This window comes from Ovis aries, chromosome 3 (assembly GCF_016772045.2).
Source record: "Ovis aries strain OAR_USU_Benz2616 breed Rambouillet chromosome 3, ARS-UI_Ramb_v3.0, whole genome shotgun sequence".
Classification (NCBI taxonomy): Eukaryota; Metazoa; Chordata; class Mammalia; order Artiodactyla; family Bovidae; genus Ovis; species Ovis aries.
This window is the reverse complement of record NC_056056.1, coordinates 188,404,290-188,426,746: the sequence shown is the minus strand read 5'-3', so window position 1 is coordinate 188,426,746 and position 22,457 is coordinate 188,404,290. Positions and strand designations below refer to the sequence as shown.

General features: G+C 41.5%; 1 protein-coding gene across 1 annotated transcript in view; it reads right to left on the bottom strand.

The window, feature by feature from the left end:
* Positions 1-22,457, bottom strand: part of TM7SF3 (transmembrane 7 superfamily member 3) — a 42,236-nt gene that overhangs the window by 5,937 nt on the left and 13,842 nt on the right. Inside the window, exons 3-9 of the mRNA XM_004006767.5 lie at positions 20,247-20,397; positions 16,479-16,599; positions 15,377-15,548; positions 8,805-8,982; positions 4,296-4,382; positions 2,362-2,442; positions 1,589-1,741 (exon numbers count right to left, since the gene is read on the bottom strand). Coding sequence (XP_004006816.4) covers positions 1,589-1,741; positions 2,362-2,442; positions 4,296-4,382; positions 8,805-8,982; positions 15,377-15,548; positions 16,479-16,599; positions 20,247-20,397 — 943 coding nt within the window. The remainder of the gene's footprint in view (positions 1-1,588; positions 1,742-2,361; positions 2,443-4,295; positions 4,383-8,804; positions 8,983-15,376; positions 15,549-16,478; positions 16,600-20,246; positions 20,398-22,457) is intronic.

The window sequence follows — 22,457 nt, the reverse complement described above, 5'->3', positions numbered from 1 at the left end:
TAAAAAATAACCTAGTAGAGTACTTCTGGCCATAGACACCCTTTTTAAAAATTTTATTTTTTCTTGAAATATAATTAATTAATAATGCCGTGTTAGTTTCTGGGGTACAGCAAACTGATTCAGCTATACACCTACCCACCCACTCACACACACACACACACACACACACACACACTTCTTTTTTGAAGTATCTTCCATTATAGCTTATTACAAAATACTGAATATAGTTCCCTGTGCTATACAGTAAGTCCTTGTTATTTATCTATTTTATGTATAGTGTGTGTGCGCTCAGCTGTGCCTGGCTTTTGTGACCCCATCAACTGTAGCCCACCAGGCTCCTCTGTCCGTGGGATTCTCCAGGCAGGAATACTGGAGTGGGTTGCCATTTCCTTCTCCCAGGGATCTTCCTGACCCAGGCGCTGAATTGACTTCTCTTGTCTCTCCTGCACTGGCAGGAGGATTTTCACCACTGAAGAAATGTAAGTTATCATACAACTACAGAGTGAAGGGCAGCAGAACAGGCACCCCAGAATGGGCCCCTTTGGCATGTGGATTATTTTGAGCTGAAGGCAATCAAGACCCAGCAGATTTGGGGGAAACTTTTCTCTCCCTTTACTGCCTAAAAGAATGTAGATCACAGGCCTGGCCCAGAATGAAAGCAATTACCAGAGACAGCTTTCTATCTGCAATGGCAGACACCTGGTTACCAAACACCTACCCTTCTTATGTTCCTGTGAAGTGCCCTCCACCTCTCTGAAGCCTCAGACTCCATCTGAATTCTTAGCTCAGGATGGCAGAGAAGCCTCAACTGCCTGACTGCCTTTGAGTCTTCTATTTTTATTCGACTCCAGTGCTACAGAATTAAATTTGGTTTTCTCCTAGTAATCTGTCCTATGTCAACTGAATTATTAGAGCAGCCAAAGAACCTAGAAGGTTAAAAGGAAAATCTTTCCTCCCTTTTGAGTTAACTTACACATTACCTAGATTTTTTAAATGGATAGAAACTGAATAATTTAAAACCCCCCAAACCATCCCTGTGTTACTGGCTAGGATGACTATAAGTAGGTACCTCAGGAACACTCAGGGCTTGCAGGGAGTGGGAGCAGGGGTTAGTGGTACAAGAGAAGACTGGCAACAGAGCACCAGGCTCCCTGGCTCAGCTGCCATCAGAGTAGTGCCAATTTATCTGTGGGTTGTACCAGGCTTCTGCTTAAAACTCACTTGAAGAAACAGTTGCAGGGTTTTAAAAACTGAAAACCACTGTTCTGCCATATATAAAGAATTCCCTTTACCTCCATTAATTTCAACCAACAGAAATACACACAGACCCCTATGACACGTAGGTCCAAGGCAACCTCTGAAGATGTTCCAGAATTCATCTACATAGGGCGCCTTTGAGGAAAGGGGGATTCTTATTGGTACTGGTTTTCCCTAAAGTGGCGCATTATCAGTGCAAGTTTCCAGAACTCTCAGGAGAGGCCCCAAATCCCTGACAAGGGGTGCGGTGGGGGGGGACGTGTCCTGGAAAGGTGAAATAAAGTCTGACAAATGAACTGCACACACATAACATGAGTAATGGATCTCCTACCCAGGGGAGTGAAGAAAACCACTGACGCGACGAGGAAGCCCAGCACCAGTCCGACACACAGCATGCAGAGCGTGAGGACTCCAAATCGCCACCAAGCAGCTACCAAGAAAATTCCACCGATGCTTCCGGCGACGGCTGTCACAATCAGGCGGACTGCACAAGGGGAGCGGATGGACAGTTAAATCAGAGCTTCTCAGATGCATGCTCAGACACGCTAACGTTACCAAAGCCAGCCTAGACTACCCTTTCTCTGAGTCGGGCACCAAGGGTGCATCAGCAGTGCCATGAAAACAGCGTGGAAAGGCCCTCTCTAGGGAGGGTCTGAGACTGGAAACCAGCTGGGGAGCTAAGCCTCTGAGGATGAGTGATAGGCATGGTTGGGTACAACCTCTATCTGGGACTGTGGAAGAAGGGGTGACAAGGATTCTGTTCAACATGACAAGGAAGGAGGCTTGTGTTTGTTCTGAGGTAAAGAAAATCCTAACACTCTGTTGTAAATGTCATATTGTCAATATACCACATAGCTGGAACACAGGCTTATAATCCACATGGCCCTTCATTTCCCTGAGTACCAAGGACTTCTCCATGCAGATTAAAAACCTCGGAGAGAAGGTTTGAAGGAGTAGTTCAGAAAAGATGTGTAGAGCATAGGTGGCCAGTTATTTTACACACATAAGAGGATAGCACGCTCAGTACTGGTTAACCTATACAAGGGATGCAAACACAGCACCTTGCTCTTTGAACCTCCATCAAACTATATTATGTTCACTTACCATCATACTTAATAGGTGTCAGTCTTGTAATCAGTATATAAAAGAAGAATCCCACGAAGATAAAGCCTATAAAGAATAGTTCTAGTAGCAGACCACCAAGAAAGAAAAAAAAAAAAAAAGCTATGGTTAGTAAATGCAATTTAAATGTCTAATCTACAAACACATTCTTCAGTTCCCAGAATGTATACATGAGGGCATTCAAAGAAAAGAAATAAGTATCTAAAAGGCAGGAAAAATTCAGACATCATTGGGAGTAAATATTCTTATTAAATGGGTACAAATTAAAGTATTAACTATTGGATACATTTTTTGTATATAGGTCAGTTTCAATTGATCAGTTAATTGTTAATTTCATAGCTTGGTTTGGTATATTTATAGTTCCAATTTAAAACAGAAATAGTACTTTTGTTATTGTGTCTGATCTGAAATTACACACTAGATTTCAGTTCATTGTGCTCAGTCACTCAACCATGTCCTACTCTTTGTGGCTCCATGGACTGCAGCCTGCCAGACTCCTCTGCCCATGAAATTTTCCAAGCAAGAATACTGGAGTGGGGTGCCATTTCCTACCGCAGGGGATCTTCCCAACCCAGGCATCAAACCCACATCTCTTGCGTCTTCTGCATCGGCAGGTGGAAGCGCCACCTGGGAGCCCTTCATTACATGAGCAAAAATAGGATTTGAAAGATTAAAAAAATTTATTCCAAAGCAAAATGTGACTTTTATGTCTTCTTTTAATTCATCCTCTCGTTTAATATGAACATTGACTACTGTCTTTAACCATAAAAACCTAGTGAGTGAGTGAGTGAAGTCGCTCAGTCGTGTCCAACTCTTCCCGACCCCATGGACTGCAGCCTACCAGGCTTCTCTGTCCATGGGATTTTCCAGGCATTAGTACTGGAGTGGATTGTCATTTCCTTATCTTTTAAACTCTACATACAGCTTAACAATTAAATTCTGTACTATAGGATCATTCTACATTTTGAGCAATTAAATATTCTTCACAATACTCTCTTCTTAATCAAGATAAAAAAGGTAGCAATGGAAGGAAAGGAGTTGCTGTTTCAAACAATTTATCAGTTGAAACAGTTTCCTAAGATCAGGATTACATTCACTCTCCCCTTGTAATACCATTATATCCCCTGTTAATGAATTACATGAAGGATTCATTTTTTTTTTTTTCCCCAGTAACTACAAACATTAGGCTCCATGGGTAAAGAATCCATCTGCAATGCAGGAAACACAGGAGAGTTAAGACCCCCTGGAGGAGGAAATGGCAACGTGATCCAGTGCTCTTGCCTGGAAATCCCATGGACAGAGAAGCCTGGTGGGCTACAGTCCATGGGGTTGCAAAGAGTTGGACACGACTGAGTGACTAAGCACTCACGCAAATGTTAGTTATATAAAAGGTAATCCAAAGAATTCAAGTCAATTTAACAAGCACATTTCATATTCTCCTCCCTTCACTGGGTTTCACTGAGCAGATCGTGGCGTTCCCATTTGCTGTTTAAACCTCCCAGGGTTGTGCAGACATTTCAACCTCACTGATTTGCAGCCTGATTTGTGCAAAACCACGTCCATCACCATCACCAAAATCCACATATATTTTGTACACAGACATTCTGATTTCTAACTGGTAATCTTTGGTCAACTAGTCATTCTAGCAATTGATAAAGGTGGATGCACAGATCAAACTTTATACCCTGCTTAATAAGAGGAGTTTGTACTCCCTAGTGGAGAAAAGAGAAAAAATTAAAAATGTACTGTAATTCAGTAAAATGTTTACTAAAAGACCCCAGCTACAAATCAATGAAATAGTGGAGATAATAAGTTGCTTACTCTCCTTACAGATCATAAACTCCCCAGCAGCATTTCAGGAAAAAAAAAAAACAAAACACGAGGCATGTAAGTAGCAACTATTTTAGACAAAATACCTGTTTTCCAGAATCTGTGTCCAAAGAAACAGATGAAGAGGCCAAGCAGGGCAAAAAGAGTGAAGAAGACTTTGGTAGATACTCTTCCTAAAAAGAGTAAAAATTAAGTGGATAATACATCCAATTTGATATGTTATATCTATTTAATACAGAACAAAAGCTTCATGAAAAACAAGTAGAATGAAGTAATAACTTATTCCACAGGTATATAAGTTATTTTAGAAACATTCTTGCCACCCCTAGTGACTTTATGTGGGTGATGAATACCAATGGCTGCAGGTCCTACAGAAAGAGAAATCAGACAACGCTGCTTCCTGATAAGGGTCTGTAATTCTACCTGCGACACCTTTGGGGGAGGGAATGGTGGAAAAGAGAAGAAAAGAGAGTGTGCCTAAAACAAATAATTCTGTTTCTTCAAAAGGAAACTAGAAGAAAAAAACAGGAGAGAGTGGGGAGGGAGAACTGTGGTGTCAAGGGAATTTAAGACATACCAACTGCATGTAATGTACAGACCTCATGTGAAACCTGACTCACACACATGAACTGTGAAAAACAAGACTGGGAAAATGTAAACACTGGCTGTTAATTTGATGCCATTAAGGAATTATCTTCAATATTTTTCACTGAAACTTGTATTAATGCTACTGTGGCTATTTATTTTTAATAGCCCTTTTCTTTAAGATATACATACCAAAATTCCATAAGCAAAATGACCATCAGGTACCTGCTCTAAATAAATCCAGTGATAAAGGAGGGTGGAGGGGCAGAGACATGGTGGGTGTACAACTGAAACAAGATAACAGCCATGAATCAAAATTGTTAAGGCTGGATAATGGTATATGGAAGTTCACTGAAGTCTTCCCTAACAAACGAAGTTAGGTTAGTTAACCAAAAACCACATTGAAATAAAAGAACATGTATTATTCTACAAGCCACCCGTGAACAAGTCACTACCAATCTTATCAATTATGCATGTTGCTCTGCATAAAAATATAGCTTAATAACTAATGATAAAGCACAATGTGCTCCCTGAAGCAGAAGAATCGAATCCTGTGATCCTCAAGCAGTGCAAACTTAAATCCAAAAACTAGAATCCAAAAGATAAATCCTACTGAAGGGGAAAATAGGCCCACTAAATTCACCATCATCATGAATCCTCTGAGATAAACACAAGAAAATAATTCCTGAACTACAAATAAAAACACAGCACCTACACAAACTTATGTGAGGTATTACAAACCAACTACAAGTCAAAACACATAAAATACTCAAGCATTCCAGTGGATACCATGAAGACCTACATTTAGATAAAGAACTCAAGATAGAAGGCCAGAACTTGCAGGGCATAAAATATACCTAAATAGCAATTTCTCTGCAAATGAAGAGATGAAAGGAAAGATGAAATGAGAGTTACTGCCACATTCTGCTTATTTCAGACCTATTTGTTGTTGTTCAGTTACTAAGTCATGTCCGACTCCTTGCAACCCCACTGATTACGGCACACCAAGCTTCCCTGTCCTTCACCATCTCCTGAAGCTTGCTCAAACTTATGTCCATTGATTTGGTGATGCCATCCAACCATCTAATCCTCTGTCACCCCCTTCTCCTCCTGCCCTGTGATTGACTGCTGCTCTACGATTCAATCATTATAACAAAAACATGCATTCTTTAGTGGGATAATTTTTTTCAAGTGAAAATCTAGCGGAAGTTTCCAACAAGTACAATCACCAGAGACAGCAAGCAGCCCAATAAAAACTGACCCAGTTTAGATATGTTCCTCCAGGACATTAGACAGCAGAGGGGAACTAAGAATCTCCGATCACAATACCAGGAAGGAAAGAGAGAGAAAGTCAAACATATAAGCAAATCAGAGAGGAGACAAGGTTTCATAAGGAGAACTGAGAGGTATAATAGCGAGTGGGATGGGAGGATGGAGGAGAGCCAACGTTTACAGTGTTTTCAGTCATCACAGCATCGCTATAGGTAATGACATAGGCAAAGGTTTTAATGAAATGGCAAAAAAGAGGAGATCCATGTATATATGTATGGTTGATTCACTTTGCTCTACAGCAGAAAATAACACAACACTGTAAAGCAACTATATGCCAATAAATTTTTTTTTTTTAAATGAGGTAACGTGGATACATCCTCCTTACTTCAAGCTCAGGAAGGTCATCTTAGTGTGCATCGAGCTTGAAAAGGAAAGTGATAGAACCCACATGACCGAGAGGGTTCCACCCTGAGTTGAAGGAAAAATCAGATGGGACCCTTCCCTCTCTTCCACCTAACGTGGAAAGACAGGGCCCAGAGTGCTCTGATCAGGAGGGCCCTGGTGCAAAGAGTTCAGGGGAAAAGGAACAGAAAAACCCAAAAAGATCTAGCCTAGCTGTCAAATCACAGAACTTATATCTGCCTGGTTTCTTGCACTGTACCTCTCAAGGCTCTCGCATGTGGCACTGGATGACTGGGTGGGACACAGCTCTAGCAGAGAAGAGCAAAAATTAATCCCTGCTTGAACACAACCAACAGGCTTTATTTACTTATTTATTTTTTGGCCACACTGTGCAGCTTGTGGGATCTTAGTTCCCCAACCAGGGACTGAACTCAGGCCACGGCAGTGAAAGGGCTGAGTCCTAGCCACTGGGCCACCAGGGAATTCCCACAACCAACAGACTTTATTCTTTATAGAAAACTCCTTGAAAGAGCTTTTCACACTCTTTTTCCAATTTCTTTCCTCCTATTTGTTCTTGAACATACTCCAATCAGGCTCCTCTGAAACGCTCCCAAGGACACCAGTAGCTTCTAGTTGTTGCTAAATCCAAAGGTCCTTTTCCAGTCTCTTTCTTAGCTGGCCCATCAGCTCAGTCCCGAGACCCCCTCCTTTCCTACAGCTATAAACATGAAAGAAATGATAAATAGAGCAAATTGCCATTTGGCAAACCCGCTGGAAGGATTTCAGGGAAGTTCACTGGATCCTCCAGCCAGCAAGTGAAGAGTTTGAGAAGTGGATATTTGCCTGTATTCAAAGTATCTCTCCAAAAGATATTTAAAGGGAAAAATAGTTACTTGTCAGTGGAGAAACCTGGCAGACACCCCTAACCAAGTACTCAGGATTATGACCACCAGGAATGGAACAAACAGACATCAGGTGTCTGCAGAGAATGACACTCCATCACTTCTTTTGTATTCCTGCCAAAAACGCATCATCTGAAGTTAGGAGGAAATGTCAGATAAACCCAAACTGAGGACTTTCTACAAAATAAATACTAACTTGTATGCTTCAAAAAGGTAGTTTTTTGAAAGACAAAGACAGACTAAGAAATCATTCCAGATTGAAGAAGATAAAGCACCACGTGATACCGAAGTGGACCCCAGACCAGAAAAAAATTTTTTCCTTTGGGTATGAAGGACATTAGTGGAACAAACAATGAAATTTGATAACATCTATAGATTAAGTAACAGTAGTATATCAGTGTTCATTTTGTGATTTGACATCGTCACTATGGCTATATAAGGAAATGAACAGAAATATTTTAGGGCAAAAGGGTCTTTATGTCTGCAACTTACTCTCAAATGCTTCAGGGGGAAGAAATGTAGATATGCGTGTATGTCTAGATAAAGAATGAAAAGCAAACAGCAAACATGTTAACTAACATTTGAGGAATGTTGGTGAAGATTATACAGAATTCTTTGAATTATTTTTACATCTTTTCTGTGGAACTGTTTCAGAATAAAATGCTAAATACACACACACACAATGATGTTACAACACCCCGAGTGCCACTGTCCTCTCTCTCCTAGACACTATGACTGCCTCCTCATCAATCCCCCTATTTCTGCTCTTGCCCCTGATTTTTCTCAAGAAAAGCACCAGAGTGATCCCATTAAAATATGAGACCGATCATAGTATTATTTGCTCAGGCCCTCCAATGCCTTTTCATTGCACTCGGAATAAAAGCTGTAGCTCAAAGGAGGACCTCCAAGGCTGCCTGCTCCTGCAGCTACACCAGCAGGCTCCCAGTTGAGGGCTCTGCGCTGGCTGTCTCCTCGGCCTGGCAACCCACTCCCCACCGCAGACACGGGCATGGCTCCTTGCCTTGCCATGGGTCTCCACCCTAATGCTACCAGTTCAGCAAGGACTTCCCTAGCTAGTTTCTCAAATTCTCTCGCCCTCACTGGTTATCTCCTCACTGGTTAATTCTTGCTCCTTAGCCCTCATCACTTATCTTAGGTACTGTGTATTTTACACATCTCTTTTGTCTGCCTCGTTCCCCCCACCACTAAAATGCAGGCTCCAGGAAGGCAAGTATTATGCCCATTTTATTCACTCCTCTATGCCAGTGCCTAGAACAGAGAGCAGAGTAACACAGGTGCTCAGGAGGCATGTGCTTAATGCATGAATGAATAAAAGAGACAAAAGCACTTGTAAATATCCTGAAGTTCTTTACTAGTTGATAAAGCTCTTCAAGGCCAAAGAAGAAAGTTCACAGTTGAAATCTACATACTCACCAAGGGAGGAACAATTACCCTCCTCTGCCTCAAAGCTGCAAGCGTACGTGTGAGTGGGCACGTAAGCCGTGGACGTGTTTAGAAATGGATCCCGAACAATGACATTGTAAATGACACCCTGTCCCCGGAGAGAGGAGAAGGAAACACTTGTCTTATCGTCAGCTGTTAGGGTGACCACCTGAAGCCAAAAATAATGCATGATTAGTGTTTAAGTTAAAAAAATCAAACCCCACAAGCTTTTCTATTATAACCCCAGCTACATGTGCTATTAAATTGTAATACGAAAGCATCATTCTTGTTTAAAACCTACACCAGGCCATTTGACTTTTTTTAATGTACTGAAGTACAGATGATTTACCATGTTGTGTTAATTTCTGCTATAGAGCAAAGTCACTCAGTTATACACACATATTTTTTTTCATATTCTTTTCTACTCTGGTTTATCACAGGATACTGAATATAGTTCCCTGTGCTATACCTTGGGTGGTGCTAGTAGTAAAGAACTCGCCTGCCAATGCAGGAGACTTAAGAGATACTGGTTCGATTCCTGGGTCAGGAAGATCCCCTGGAGGAGGCCATGGCAACCCACTCCAGTATTCTTGCCTGGAGAATCCCCATGGACAGAAGAGCCTGGCGAGCTGCAGTCCACAGGGCTGCAGAGCCGGACTAGACTGAAGGAGAGACTTAGCAGGCATGCACTTGCTATACAGAGCAATTTGTTATCTATCCATCCTATATATAATAGTTTGCCAACTCATTTGGGTTTGTCGAAAGATTACCCTATACAGTCTGTTTGTGCTGACATGATCAAGTTCTTACACAAAACATCGAAAGACTTTGCATATGTTAATAATTTAAGTAAAATGTGATATAATGATTAAGTAAAATGCGCTAGTTAGGACGAAGTAAAAGAATTTTTCCCATCTGCTAGACTATAAAAGACATAAGGGCAGAAACGTTATACATCCTGCTCACGAGTCTCCTGTCAATACTCCACACAGCGTAAGGGTCCAAAACACATTAGTGATCACTGAGAGCCAGCACCAGCAAAGGTCATGGGGGTTAACAGCTCACAGTGAGCACCCACTTACTTTGTCTAACAGGCTCTGAAATAAGAAAAATTACATATAGCCGGGTTATCTTCTAGTCCTTCACTTCAACAATTCCCTTTTAAAGGTTGCTTTTTAAAAATTGTATTTATTTTTAATTGGAGGATAATTGTTTTACAATACCATGATGGTTCCTGCCAGACATTAACATGAATCAGCCATAGTTATACACAGGTCCCCCGCTCCTGAAACTCCTTCCCACCTCCCAGCCCTTTAGGTTGTCACAGAGTTCAGGGTTGAGCTCCCTGCATCACACAGCCAAGTCTCACTAGCTATCTTTTTTACACATGGTAATGTATATGTCTGAATGCTACTCTCTCAATTCGTCGTCCCACCTTCTCCTTTCTCCACTGTGTCTACAAGTCTGTTTTCTATATCTGCATCTCCACTGCTGCCCTGCAGACAGGTCCATCAGTACCATCTCTCTAGATTCCATATCTATGCATTAATATACAATATTTGTTTTTCTCTTTCTGACTTACACTCTGTGTAATAGGTGTTCATCCACCTCATTAGCACTGACTCATGCCCTAGCTATTGTAAATAGGGCTGCAATGAACCCTGGGGTACATGTGTCTTTTTTTAAATTCTGGTTTTCTCAGAGTATATGCTCAGTAGTGGGATTGTTGGGTTATATGCTGAGCTATATCAATTTACATTCCCACGAACAATGCAAAAGGGTTCCCTTTTCTCCACACACTCTCCAGCATTTATTATTTGTTAATTTTTGGATGATGGCCATTCAGGCCATGAGATCTCATGAGTAGTTTTTATCCGTATTTCTCTAATAGTGAGAGATATTGAGCATGTTTTCCTGTGTTTATTAGCCATCTGCAAGTCCTCTTTTGAGAAATGTCTGTTTAGCTCTTCTGCTCTCTTTTTGATCGGGTTGTCTGTTTTTCTGGTATTGAGCTGCATGAGCTGCTTATTTTGAAGATTAATTCTTCGTCAGTTATTTCATTTGGTATTATTTTCTCCCATTCTGAGGGTTGTCTTTTCACCTTGTTTATAGTTTCCTTTGCTCTGCAAAAGCTTTTAGGTTTAATGAGGTCCCATTTGTTTATTTATTTTTTTTATTTCCATTACTTTAGGAGGTCAGTCACAGAGGATCTTGCTTTGATTTATGTCAAGGAGTGTACTGCCTATGTTTTCCTCTAAGAGCTTTATAGTTTCTGGCCTTACCTTTAAGTCTTTAATCCATTTTTAGTTTATTTTTGTGTATGGTGTTAGGAGGTGTCCTAGTTTCATTCTTTTAGATAGGGGATACATGTAATAAAAACAAAAGCTCCACTTAGCCCTCATACACAGATAGGTTCCTACTAATAGAAGAGAGAAAACTAAATATTAAGAGTTTTAGGAGTGAATAATTAGAAGCTTCCTAGAAAACTTCTACGGTTTAAATATAGTGCTTAGCCTTCAAAAATAATGTTTTCTGGGGAAAGGACTAGTCAAGTCCAATAGAATGCCGTTAACATTAGCTTCTACTCTTCCAAGTTGTTATTATGAGACATTCAACCTGAGAACTGTTAAAAGAATAACAATGAATAAGTTATATACCACCACTTAGATTCAACAGTTGTTGTTATTTTAGCACATTTGCTTTTCTGTCCTTCCCTCTTTCTCCCTCCTCTCCCATATATATATATTTTAAGTAAGTGACAGGTATCATGACATTTCACTTCTAAATACTTCAGCGTGCATGTCCTAACACAGTGCTTCTCAAATTTAATGGTCTATGAATCACGGCAGATTCTGACTCTGCTGGTCAGAGGAAGTACCCAAGGTTCTGCTTTTCTAAGAAATTCTCAGGTGTTGCAATGCTATGCAGTCACCCACCACACTTTGAATAGCAAGTACAAGTATAAGGATATCCTCTGACGTGCCCACAATACCTTAGCTCACCTAAGAAAATTAACAATTTCTTATTATCTAATACACAGTCCATATTCAAATTTCCCCAAATGTCTTTTATGGCTTTTCTCCCCCTTTACCAAGATCCAACCAAGTTCCATATATGTTTATCTCCAATCTCTAATCTGGAATCACCTTTCTCCCACCTTTCAAAGATGAAGGAAGTTATTTTACAGATTATTCTCCAATCTGAATTTATCAGATTGTACTCAGGGTATCTAATTTGTACTTTCATCACATGGATTTCTTGTAAACAGAAACTCCTATAAACAGGAAATCAAGTTGAACCTGTTTCACCAGAATATTCCATAAGTGATGGTGATAAAGTCAGCCTACATTGCTTTAAGCACATAATGCAGGTTCATCAGCAAAATTAACTTTGATCACACAGATAAGGTACAGACCGTTGAATCACTCCATTCTAAAAGTAGTTTTCCCTCTGTAATTAGAATGAACTTCAGGGTGCTATTTAGGCATTTTGGGATTATCCTGCCCCCTAACACTCTTTTACCTGGAGATCCTTGTCTAAATTATTTCACTGAGGGTCATAAAATGGTGATTTTCTAATTCTATTATTCTTATGCAGTCACTAGCTGGCATTCTTCTTAAAGAAGAGCTTTCTGAGGCTTCCCAGGTGGTCTGGTGGTTAAGAATTCACCTTGCAACGCAAAGGACAGTGATTTGATACCTGGTCCATGAAGATCCCACATGTCACGGGGCAGCTGAACCTGTGAATTGCAACTCCTGAGCTCACGCATCCTAGAGCCTGTGGTCCACAACAAGAGAGACCACTGCAACAAGAGGCCCACACACGGCAACGAGAGGCCCACACACCGCAACCAGAGAGTGGCCTCCGCTCACCGCAACTAGAGAATGCCTGCGTGCAGCAACAGAGGCCCAGCACAGCCAAAATGAATGAATGAATACTAAAAAAGTGAAGGGGAGCCTTCTCTTATCAACTGGGGGTGAATTCACATCCTTCTTTTGTTAAAAGTAAATTCCTTCCCTTTTATCAATTTTCAGAGTAATTTTATGTAAGTTGCTCCAACGGTAGGTAGCAACTGAGGAATTTTCCTTTTTCTTTTTTTTATTTTAGTATCAGGATGGACTAAAGATGTTCTTCTTTTTTGAAGGCTTAATCGATCATGTTCTTTTTGATGACTGAATTGCCCCAGAGTTGGTCAGTGTGAGCCTCTTCAAACAGGGTCCATAGTCTTTTTGTCATGTCCTCAATTTGTGTTTCTTTGAATTCTGGCACACAATGTTCTAACTCTCAACCAAAAGTTAAAAAGTAACCTAGGGAATTCCCTGGCAGTCCAGTGGTTAGAACTCTGGGTTATCACTGACAAGGGTCTGGGTTTAATCCCAGTTGGGGAACTAAGAACTTAGTACTGCACTAAGCTGTGCAGTACAGCCCACCACCCCCCAAAAAAAGTCACATCCATACATGACTACTGGAAAAACCATAGCCTTGACTAGACGGACCTTATTCGGCAAAGTAACGTCTCTGCTTTTGAATATGCTATCTAGGTTGGTCATAACTTTTCTTCCAAGGAGTAAGCGTCTTTTAATTTCATGGCTGCAGTCTCCATCTGCAGTGATTTTGGAGCCCAAAAAATAAACTCTGACACTCTTTCCACTGTTTCCCCATCTATTTCCCATGAAGTGATGGGACCGGATGCCATGATCTTCGTTTTCTGAATGTTGAGCTTTAAGCCAACTTTTTCACTCTCCTCTTTCACTTTCATCAAGAGGCTTTTAGTTCCTCTTCACTTTCTGTCATAAGGGTGGTGTCATCTGCATATCTGAGGTGATTGATATTTCTCCCAGCAATCTTGACTCCAGCTTGTGTTTCTTCCAGTCCAGCGTTTCTCAGGATGTACTCTGGATATAAGTTAAATAAGCAGGGTGACAATATACAGCCTTGACATACTCCTTTTCCTATTTGGAACCAGTCTGTTGTTCCATGCTCAGTTCTAACTGTTGCTTCCTGACCTGCATACAGATTTCTCAAGAGGCAGGTCTGTGAAGAAGGCTGAGCACCAAAGAATTGATGCTTTTGAACTGTGGTGTTGGAGAAGACTCTTGAGAGTCCCCTGGACTGCAAGGAGATCCAACCAGTCCATTCTGAAGGAGATCAGCCCTGGGATTTCTTTGGAAGGAATGATACTAAAGCTGAGACTCCAGTACTTTGGCCACCTCATGCGAAGAGTTGACTCATTGCAAAAGACTCTGATGCTGGGAGGGATTGGGAGCAGGAGGAGAAGGGGACGACCGAGGATGACATGGCTGGATGGCATCACTGACTCGATGGACATGAATCTGAGTGAACTCCGGGAGTTGGTGATGGACAGGGAGGACTGGCGTGCTGTGATTCATGGGTCGCAAAGAGTCGGACACGACTGAGCAACTGAACTGAACTGAACCTAAAAAGACTCTGTTATGTAATGTTTTATATTCTTCATGAAAATAAAAGTGGTCTTCGAAATTTCCTGTGTACAAAGGCACACTTTTCAAATTGAGCTCCTAATTTGCGAATAATCACAATATTTTTTAATTTAATTAATTATTGTTGGCTGTGCCTGGTATTAGTTGCGACATCCAGGATCTTCATTCTTTGTTGTGGCACATGGAATCTTTAGTTGCAGCACATGGGATCTAGTTCCCTGACCAGGGATCAAACCCAGATTCCCTGCATCAGAAGCCACTGGATCACCAGGGAAAGCCCAAAGCTGGCCTATTTCAATTGCTTCCTTCTATATAATCTGGTAGTCTGCAACTTTCTGGGAAGATTATAAGTCTGGAAAAATGCTCCTCACCAACTACCAGACTGACAGATGTCCTTGTTTATCAGACTGATATCAGGTACCTTTTAAGACATAAAGGCAAAATCCTGCCCTCCACAAAAATGATCGAGAGTATGAGTCTCAAACTTTAATGTGCAGAGGAATCACCTGGGGATCGTAAAATACAGACGCTGATTCTGTAGGTCTGGGGTGGAACCTAAGAGTCTGTGACTCTAACAAATTCCCATGTGATGCCAGTGCTGCCAGCCTGTACCCCCACACTTGAGGAATAGCAAGAGTTTTCAGGGGTTCAAAAGCTCAGAGAAAATTTTTGCTGCAAGTTACAAATTTGTACTTGCATTTAAATAGTAAGGATAATGCATATATCTTTAAATAGTTTCACATTACTTTTTCTCGAAACACTATACACTTCATATTTCCCAACTTTTTATATCTAATAGTTATGGGAGTACATAGAAAATGACCACCCACTTCCACCCATAGCTCAAGATCACCAGCCACAGTCAGGGCTACAACAAAACATAACAAAATTTACATGCACCTCCTCAAAAGCCAATGTTACTCTGGGATGTCACTGGCATTGACTCCCAAGATGACAATGAAATCAAAGAGGATAAAATGAGAATCCCAGAAAGACCAAGAAAACAGTAAAAATAGTAATAATAAGCTCCTGGTAGCTTCTCCCCTTCTCAGCTCTACAAAGGTGTCACAATCTGGCTACCGGAATTACAGGCATCAGACTTACCTTGACAGCATTGGCCTGCACCTGAGGCACCTCGGCCATCCTCTGCAGATGTCTCAGCAACACCTCTTCTGTGAGGTCGTTCTCGGGCAGAAAATACTGATAGACATCATACTGCAACCTCCACCTGGAGTCCGGGCCCGTCTTGACGTCACATGATGGAGGATCTGCACCTCTAAAATCAACCAACAAAGCTGAACATTAATCTCTCATGCTACAAATCTCATCTACTAATGTAAAAAGGAATCAAAACTTCAACTCTGCAACAGCGATTCCCAGTTTGGCATCACTAAGGAAAGAGAAGCGGTAGGTATGATTAATTAACCAGATGTGAGTATCAGTCAGGCTGAGTCCACTGCCAGCTTAGCTACTTGTTGGCCGTGTGTATGTGGGCGAGTCACTGGATCTCAACAACGCTTAGGGCACTGCTCTGTAAAATAAGAACAACAGCCCCTTCTTCATAAAATTCTAAGGATTAAATGACAAAGAACATATTCAGTAGCACTGTGAATGATACACAGAGAGTGTTCAAATGTTACCTATCATTACTCTTAAAGTAGAAATTAGGGCAGAGTTTTAATTAAAATGATAAAATCCTTACAAACATAGGAATGTTTCACAGCTACAGAATGCTTTCTTTTTTAAAATATTTATTTATTTGGCTACATCGGGTTTTTGTTGCCACACATGGGATATTTGGTTGTAGCATGTGAACTCATAGTTGAGGCATGTGGGTCTAGTTCCCTGAACAGGGATCGAACCCCGGCCTCCTGCATTAGGAGCACGGAGTCTTAGCCACTGGACCATCAGGGGAGTCCCAAAATGCTTTCCATATTTAAAAGTCTTTACAAAAACTAAGATGTACTTCTAAGCTCCTAATAAGGACAACATCTAGCTCTTCATAAGAAAGGAGGGAAACAATACTAACTGTAAATTACACTTTACATATTAATAACAAAGCTTAAATTACTTCTATTTGGAAAAAAAATAAGCAGTTCAACTCTGCTAAGGAGAACTATGGATTTTGAGAGAATTTACTCAGTCTACACAACAGTGGGTCATGCTTATCCTAAAAAGAGTTTTGGGAGTTCGGACACAGACATACCTCGCATAGCCTAGGTTTGCTGGCGCAAATTTGATAGTTGTTTCAAAGAAATTATACTCCAAGTAAATGTTTGGATCGATATCTACATCAAACTCCAAATTACAGCCACCAGGGATAGGATCTGGATGGGAAACCAGGAAGTTACTTAGAATTCTTATATAGTCAAAGCATACTCAGAAAAACAGAACCCCACTCTTATAACACCTAACATAGAAGTTCAGTGGAGAGCTTCAGGCTTTGTACCACCTCATGGACTGAAGGTAAAGTTATATGAGGTGATGGACTGTGGAAGACCTTTTCTGTACAGGGCCAGATAGTAAATGTTTTAGAAGCTGTTCAGACTCTCTGGTCTCTGTGGCAGCTACTCAACCCTGCCCCGTGGCAGGAAAGCAACCACAGATGATATGTAAGTGAACGTCTGTGTTCTAATAAGATCTTATGCACAAAACAGGCCATGAGCTGGCTTTGCCTTGTGCTCTGCAGTTTGCCAACCTCTGCTCTAGAGTTGAAAACATCAGAAGAGACAGCTATTCTGAAGCTGGGGTCCAAAAATGGGTTTCAGGAGCCCTGTGAACACCTGGAAATTGTATGTCAACTGTTGAATACGTGCATTTCCTAAACACATTTTCTTTAGATTCTGAGAAGTTTTCGTTAGATCCTGGTAAGTAGAAAAAGGGTGTCCACTTTTCACTTAACTCTTTCAACAGGGAGAAAGATGGTGTCAACCTCTCATCCTCCTCGCTGGAAGAGTCTTTGTGTATACATAAGAGAGGAAAAAATAAAAGATCTCAAGAACCCCAGGATCATGTATTAGACACAGCATGTGCACAATTGAACACAAAATAAATCTGGGGTATTTGCATGCCTGCGTGCTAAGCCGCTTCAGTTGTGACTGACTCTTTGTGACCCTGTGGACCATAGCCCACCTGGCTCCTCTGTTCATGGGATTCTCTAGGCAAGAATACTGGAGTGGGTTGCCATGCCCTCTTTCAAGGGATCTTCCCAGCCCAGGGATCTCCTGCATTAGTAAACAGGTTCTTTACCACTAACACCACCTGGGAATCCCCTTGGGGTATTTAATTTACATTCATAATATGGTTAAAACAGCTCTTATTAGGAATCCTATTCATAACCTTTAACCAAGACAAAATTTAAAGAAGTCACTTGACATTAGTTCAATTCCATGCAAAGAACTGTGTATGGTGGGCTCAAGAGGAGAAGTCAAGACACAAGAAGGTAAACCAGTTTAAAGTACTTTAAGATCTCAGCTTCATAAACTCATTCAATCGTTCCCACAGCTGGTTCTTAATTTCTATAAACTGCTAGAATTCTGCAGCTCCAGAATGGAGACACCCAGTCTGCACTGCTTCCCAGTGGACTCCTCCTCAGAATCCTATGCTCTTCTTTCACACTCTTCTTTTCCTGTATTTACAAACATTTACCACACCCAAGAAAAGCATGTGTACTATAACTGATACTCCACTGCTCATTAATTTTCTTTGTACACTGACCTTGATGAAAACTTGACATCTGTCATTTTTTTAATCAAATAATTACCCTTTGGCTACATATGTTTTTCTTCAACTCCCATCACTTTTTGGAATTCTACCTCCTTTCCTAGTTATTGCAACCTCGCCTTCCCTTTACCACCGAACTTCAAGAGAATGTAAATCTCCTCCCCTCAGCTTCACTCCTCAATCACTACGATCTGGTTTTCATCCTCATGGTGTCACTAAAATGACTCTCATTAAAGGCCGCCACTGACTCTGGATTGTGCCACCATAGGGACATTTTCAGTCACTCTCTTGACCTCTCTGCAAAGTCCTATTTACCACTTCTTACAATGCTGGGCATCCAGTCTCTCTTCTTACTGTCCTGTCTACTCCTTAGCCTTCTAATTATTCTTCAGCAGTTAGCATCCCCCAGAAACTGTGGCAGGCACTAGTGTCAGGAAGCAATTTAACAGGAGGCTTCCTGTGTGCTGTTTGGGGTCTGTCATGAATCCGCTGTCCCTTATTAATTCCTGAATATTCAGGAATTAAGAGGAGTTGGCAAACCGCTCCAGGGGCTGAGGAATGCATGCATTTCCTTTGTTAGCTCCATATGGTGATAAGTAACTATTTACACCCTGTTCCTTTTTATGAACCATGCGGTAAAAGTGATTATTTACAATGCTCTCTCTTTGATATGGATTACCTGACGTTTCCTTGATAATTTGTAAGTTTGGACTTTTGATTTTTATCTTTGCTGAAAATAGCTACCTTGTAAGACAGTATATATACCCACACTATGTTGAACAAAACACCCTTGTTCCATCAGAGCTTGGGTCCCTGTGTCTTTCTTTCTTTCTCTCCCTCCCTCCCTCTCTCTCTCTCTCTCTCTCTCTCTTCTCTGGAGCGTAGAAACCCATCACGCTCACTCTCCTGCCTGGGCTTCTAAGACCCTTTCGAGAAGGAGCACTGTGCCTTCACCCCCTCGAGAGGGCGCCCAGTGCTTTCATGAGTGATGCAAGCTCTATGCCAAGAGCTTTATTGGTTTTCTGCGTAAACCCAGGAATATCAGCCTCTTTCTCTCTCTCTTTTACTTTCTTACCGTCTACTTCGGACCACCAGGCTCTGGATCATTAAAGGAACTTAACACACTAGGAAATTATTTGCTATAATTTTCCTCCCTAAATCTCTAAGTTCATGCCTGGATGACCTCACTCACTTCCATGACTTTACTAACAGCTATTCAGCTGTCCAGTTGGATGTCTAACCCCACTCCTCCAGCCTAGGTCCTTATTTTCAGCTGCCTACTATGCACGTCCATCTAGATGTCCTACAAGTGTCTCAGAGTCAATGTGCCAAACTGAAGTCACCATCTAACCCCGCCCCAACCACCTAGAACATCCAGCACCATAAACACCCCATCTGATCACTATTCTGATCATCTCCCAGCTGGCCAAATGGGAAGTCAGTGCTCCCCACTTTTAACAATTCATAACCACTGGTCATTGTTATCTTGTAATTCCATATTCCAAATTTCTCAAATCCAGCCTGTCCTCTCCACCGCCTTCTCAGGGCCTCTGTTCAGATCTTCATTTCTCATTTTGAGTCCTGAAAGTTGTGTTGTCTTGACTCTGCTATGCCCCCTCCAATCCACTCCCAACATTGCTTCTAGGGTTAACCTTCTAAGACAGGAAAGGCATCAGGTCATTCCTCTGCTTCAAAAGTCTCTATGCTGCCTCAGCAAAGAATGCAGACCTCACATTATATACCAGGACCTTCCCACTCTGGCTCCAGCCACACCCACTGTCCACCATCCGCCAAATACCCTATTTTTCTCCCACACCTTCCTTGACCTAGAACCATCAACTAATGTGTGAGAACCATGTCTTGTCTTTTTTAAAAATTTTTATTTATTTTCAATCGAAGGATAATTGCTTTTTTAAAATTTATTTATTTTCAATTGAAGGATAATTGCACTGGTCTTGGCCATACATCAACATGAATCAACCTCTCCTCTTGACATGTCTTTCTGTTACAGTTCCTCCAAGGGCTCCTTCAGTGTTTTCCAAATGAATACATGTGTTCTTCTAATCCTAGTCCCTTTCGGGGCTTTCACTCATCATGCTAATTCTCTGACTCCCCCGCTGTTAAAACGTTTCTAATTCGAAGAACTATACTTATAATAAACACTTTTAATAGGATTATAGTTATCTCTAAATTCTCACCCACAAGTCCTGCATTCTGGACAGTAATAAGGAGTTGATGATAGAAAGGTTACCGCTTTCCGAGTAGGACAGTGGAATGGCCACATTTTGGACAGGCTCAGGGTCTAATGTCTCCAAGTGCCAAGTGCACATACTCTGCTCTGGTCTAAGAATGGAAACCAGTCCTTTGTCAGTGCCCATCACCGAGGCATTAGGAAGGAGAGTCTGCAACGAGGAAAGAAGAGTCATTGCGAATCAGCAGTTGAACAAAGTGCTTCAATGCCAGAGTGAATGTAGCGTGCATGCCCTATTCCAAAGCTTCTCAAAACCAAAAAGGAGTAAAAACGACTTTCCTTAGATGATGAAAGAATTATTTTCACCTCTATGTGCATGTGCCCACAAATATACACGGAGGAATTATTTAAAATATACACTCTTTGACCAGGAATAGCAGATACACAATAACATTCCCAAGCTTTTCAGTCTCTTCAGTTAGAATTTACTATGTCAAGTACTTGGCTTCGTGGGTGTTGCTGTGGTAAAAACTTGCCTGCCAATGTAGGAGACATAAGAGATGGGGGTTCGATCCCTGGTCGGGAGGATCCCCTGGAGGAAGGGATGGCAACCCACTCTAGTATTCTTGCCTGGAGAATTCCATAGACAGAAGAGCCTAGCGGGGTACAGTCCATGGGGTCACAAAGAGTCAGACAAGACTGAATTGACTTAGCACGCATTTCAAGTACTAAGACTACTGGGTTAAGGACTTTCATGGAAATGACAACAACAAAACAATTTAGTAACAAGTCTGATGTCCTTTATTCAACGGAACACCACTGATGGACTGGGGGAGGACAGTGCCTCACTAGATGTGGTGCATGCTTCCCAAGGGATGTAGGGCATGAACTAGCTTTTTAGAGCATTAGAAGAGCATGCTCGGTTAGGAGGTTGGGATTTAGTCAGAAGACGAGCAAGTCCTATTTTCTAGGGTAAAGTAAGCTGGCTAAGCTGAGCTGGAGGATTGTGATCGGTATAAGTTAGGTTTCCTTGACAGGCATTCCCTGTAAGTGCAGTCTTAGGCTTAGATTTGTGACGTGGACCAAGTCACTAGAGTGGCCTCCATTTGTGGTCCTGATATACAAATTAACTTGACCACTACCAAGATAAAAAATAGAAGCTCTGCCCCCAAAGAGTTTGGTCCTTGAAAAGTTTTCTAAAAAACAGTTATAATTTACAGATTATAAATTACACATAGAGTATACCAATATATGTTTTGATAAATGCAGGCACCTGGGAAACCATCACCAAGACAGTGAACACAGAGATCATCTTCTTTGTGCCCTGTTCTTACTCTTCCTTACACCCCCATACTCTCTCATCCCCTCCCTCCATCGGCTGGGAAAGCTTTTTGAATAACAAAGTACTAAAGTTGAGAGGTAGTAGATTCAGAGTGTTTCCTTAAAGTTAAGGAAAAGACCCTGATGCTGGGAAAGATTGAGGGCAAGAGGAGAAGGAGGCAACAGAGGATGAGACGGTTAGATGACATCACCTACTCGATGGACGTGAGTTTGAGCAAACTTTGGCAGATAGTGAAGGACAGGGAAGCCTGGAGGGCTGCAAAGAGTCAAACACGACTGAGCAACTGAACAAGAAGGAAATGGAAGAAAAATGTGCCACGTGGGTTTCAATTTGACAAGCGTAAGAGAGAATGACCAAGGAACTTAGGGGTCAAAAGTTTCAAAGAACTAACTCACTGCCAAGATGACCCCAAAACTCCAAGATGCCACAAGTCGTCAGGAAGTTACAACAGAAACAGCTCTCTTCATGCAGACCGCTCCCTCCTAGAATTATGCACCGTTCTGGTTGTCATCTTCTCAGCAGTATAAATATAGCGAGAACTAAAGGCAGCCCAGGAAAGGAACACGGTTATCTTTAAGGATAACTAAGATCCTTTCTGCATGAAAACTGAGACCCAAGATGCTGCTCATCCAGGCCACTCTTGTCACATCAGTCACGCAGGTACCCCTTCACCTAACCTCCGTTTCCTCAAAAGTAGAGACAAACATTAGGACTACTTGGACAAACTGTTCTAAGAATTAAATTACCTACATGGAAAATCAAATGCGAGGGGTCCTCACTAGGAGGCTCAATGCATTTCCAGAGACCCCCATGAAATTATACAGATGTAGTCATACATTCTGCCAGGTAGAGAGTCCACAATTTCAGCAGACACCAAGTCTTTGGCCCCAGGAGCTCAAGGATCACTGGCCTAGCACACACTGGGCATG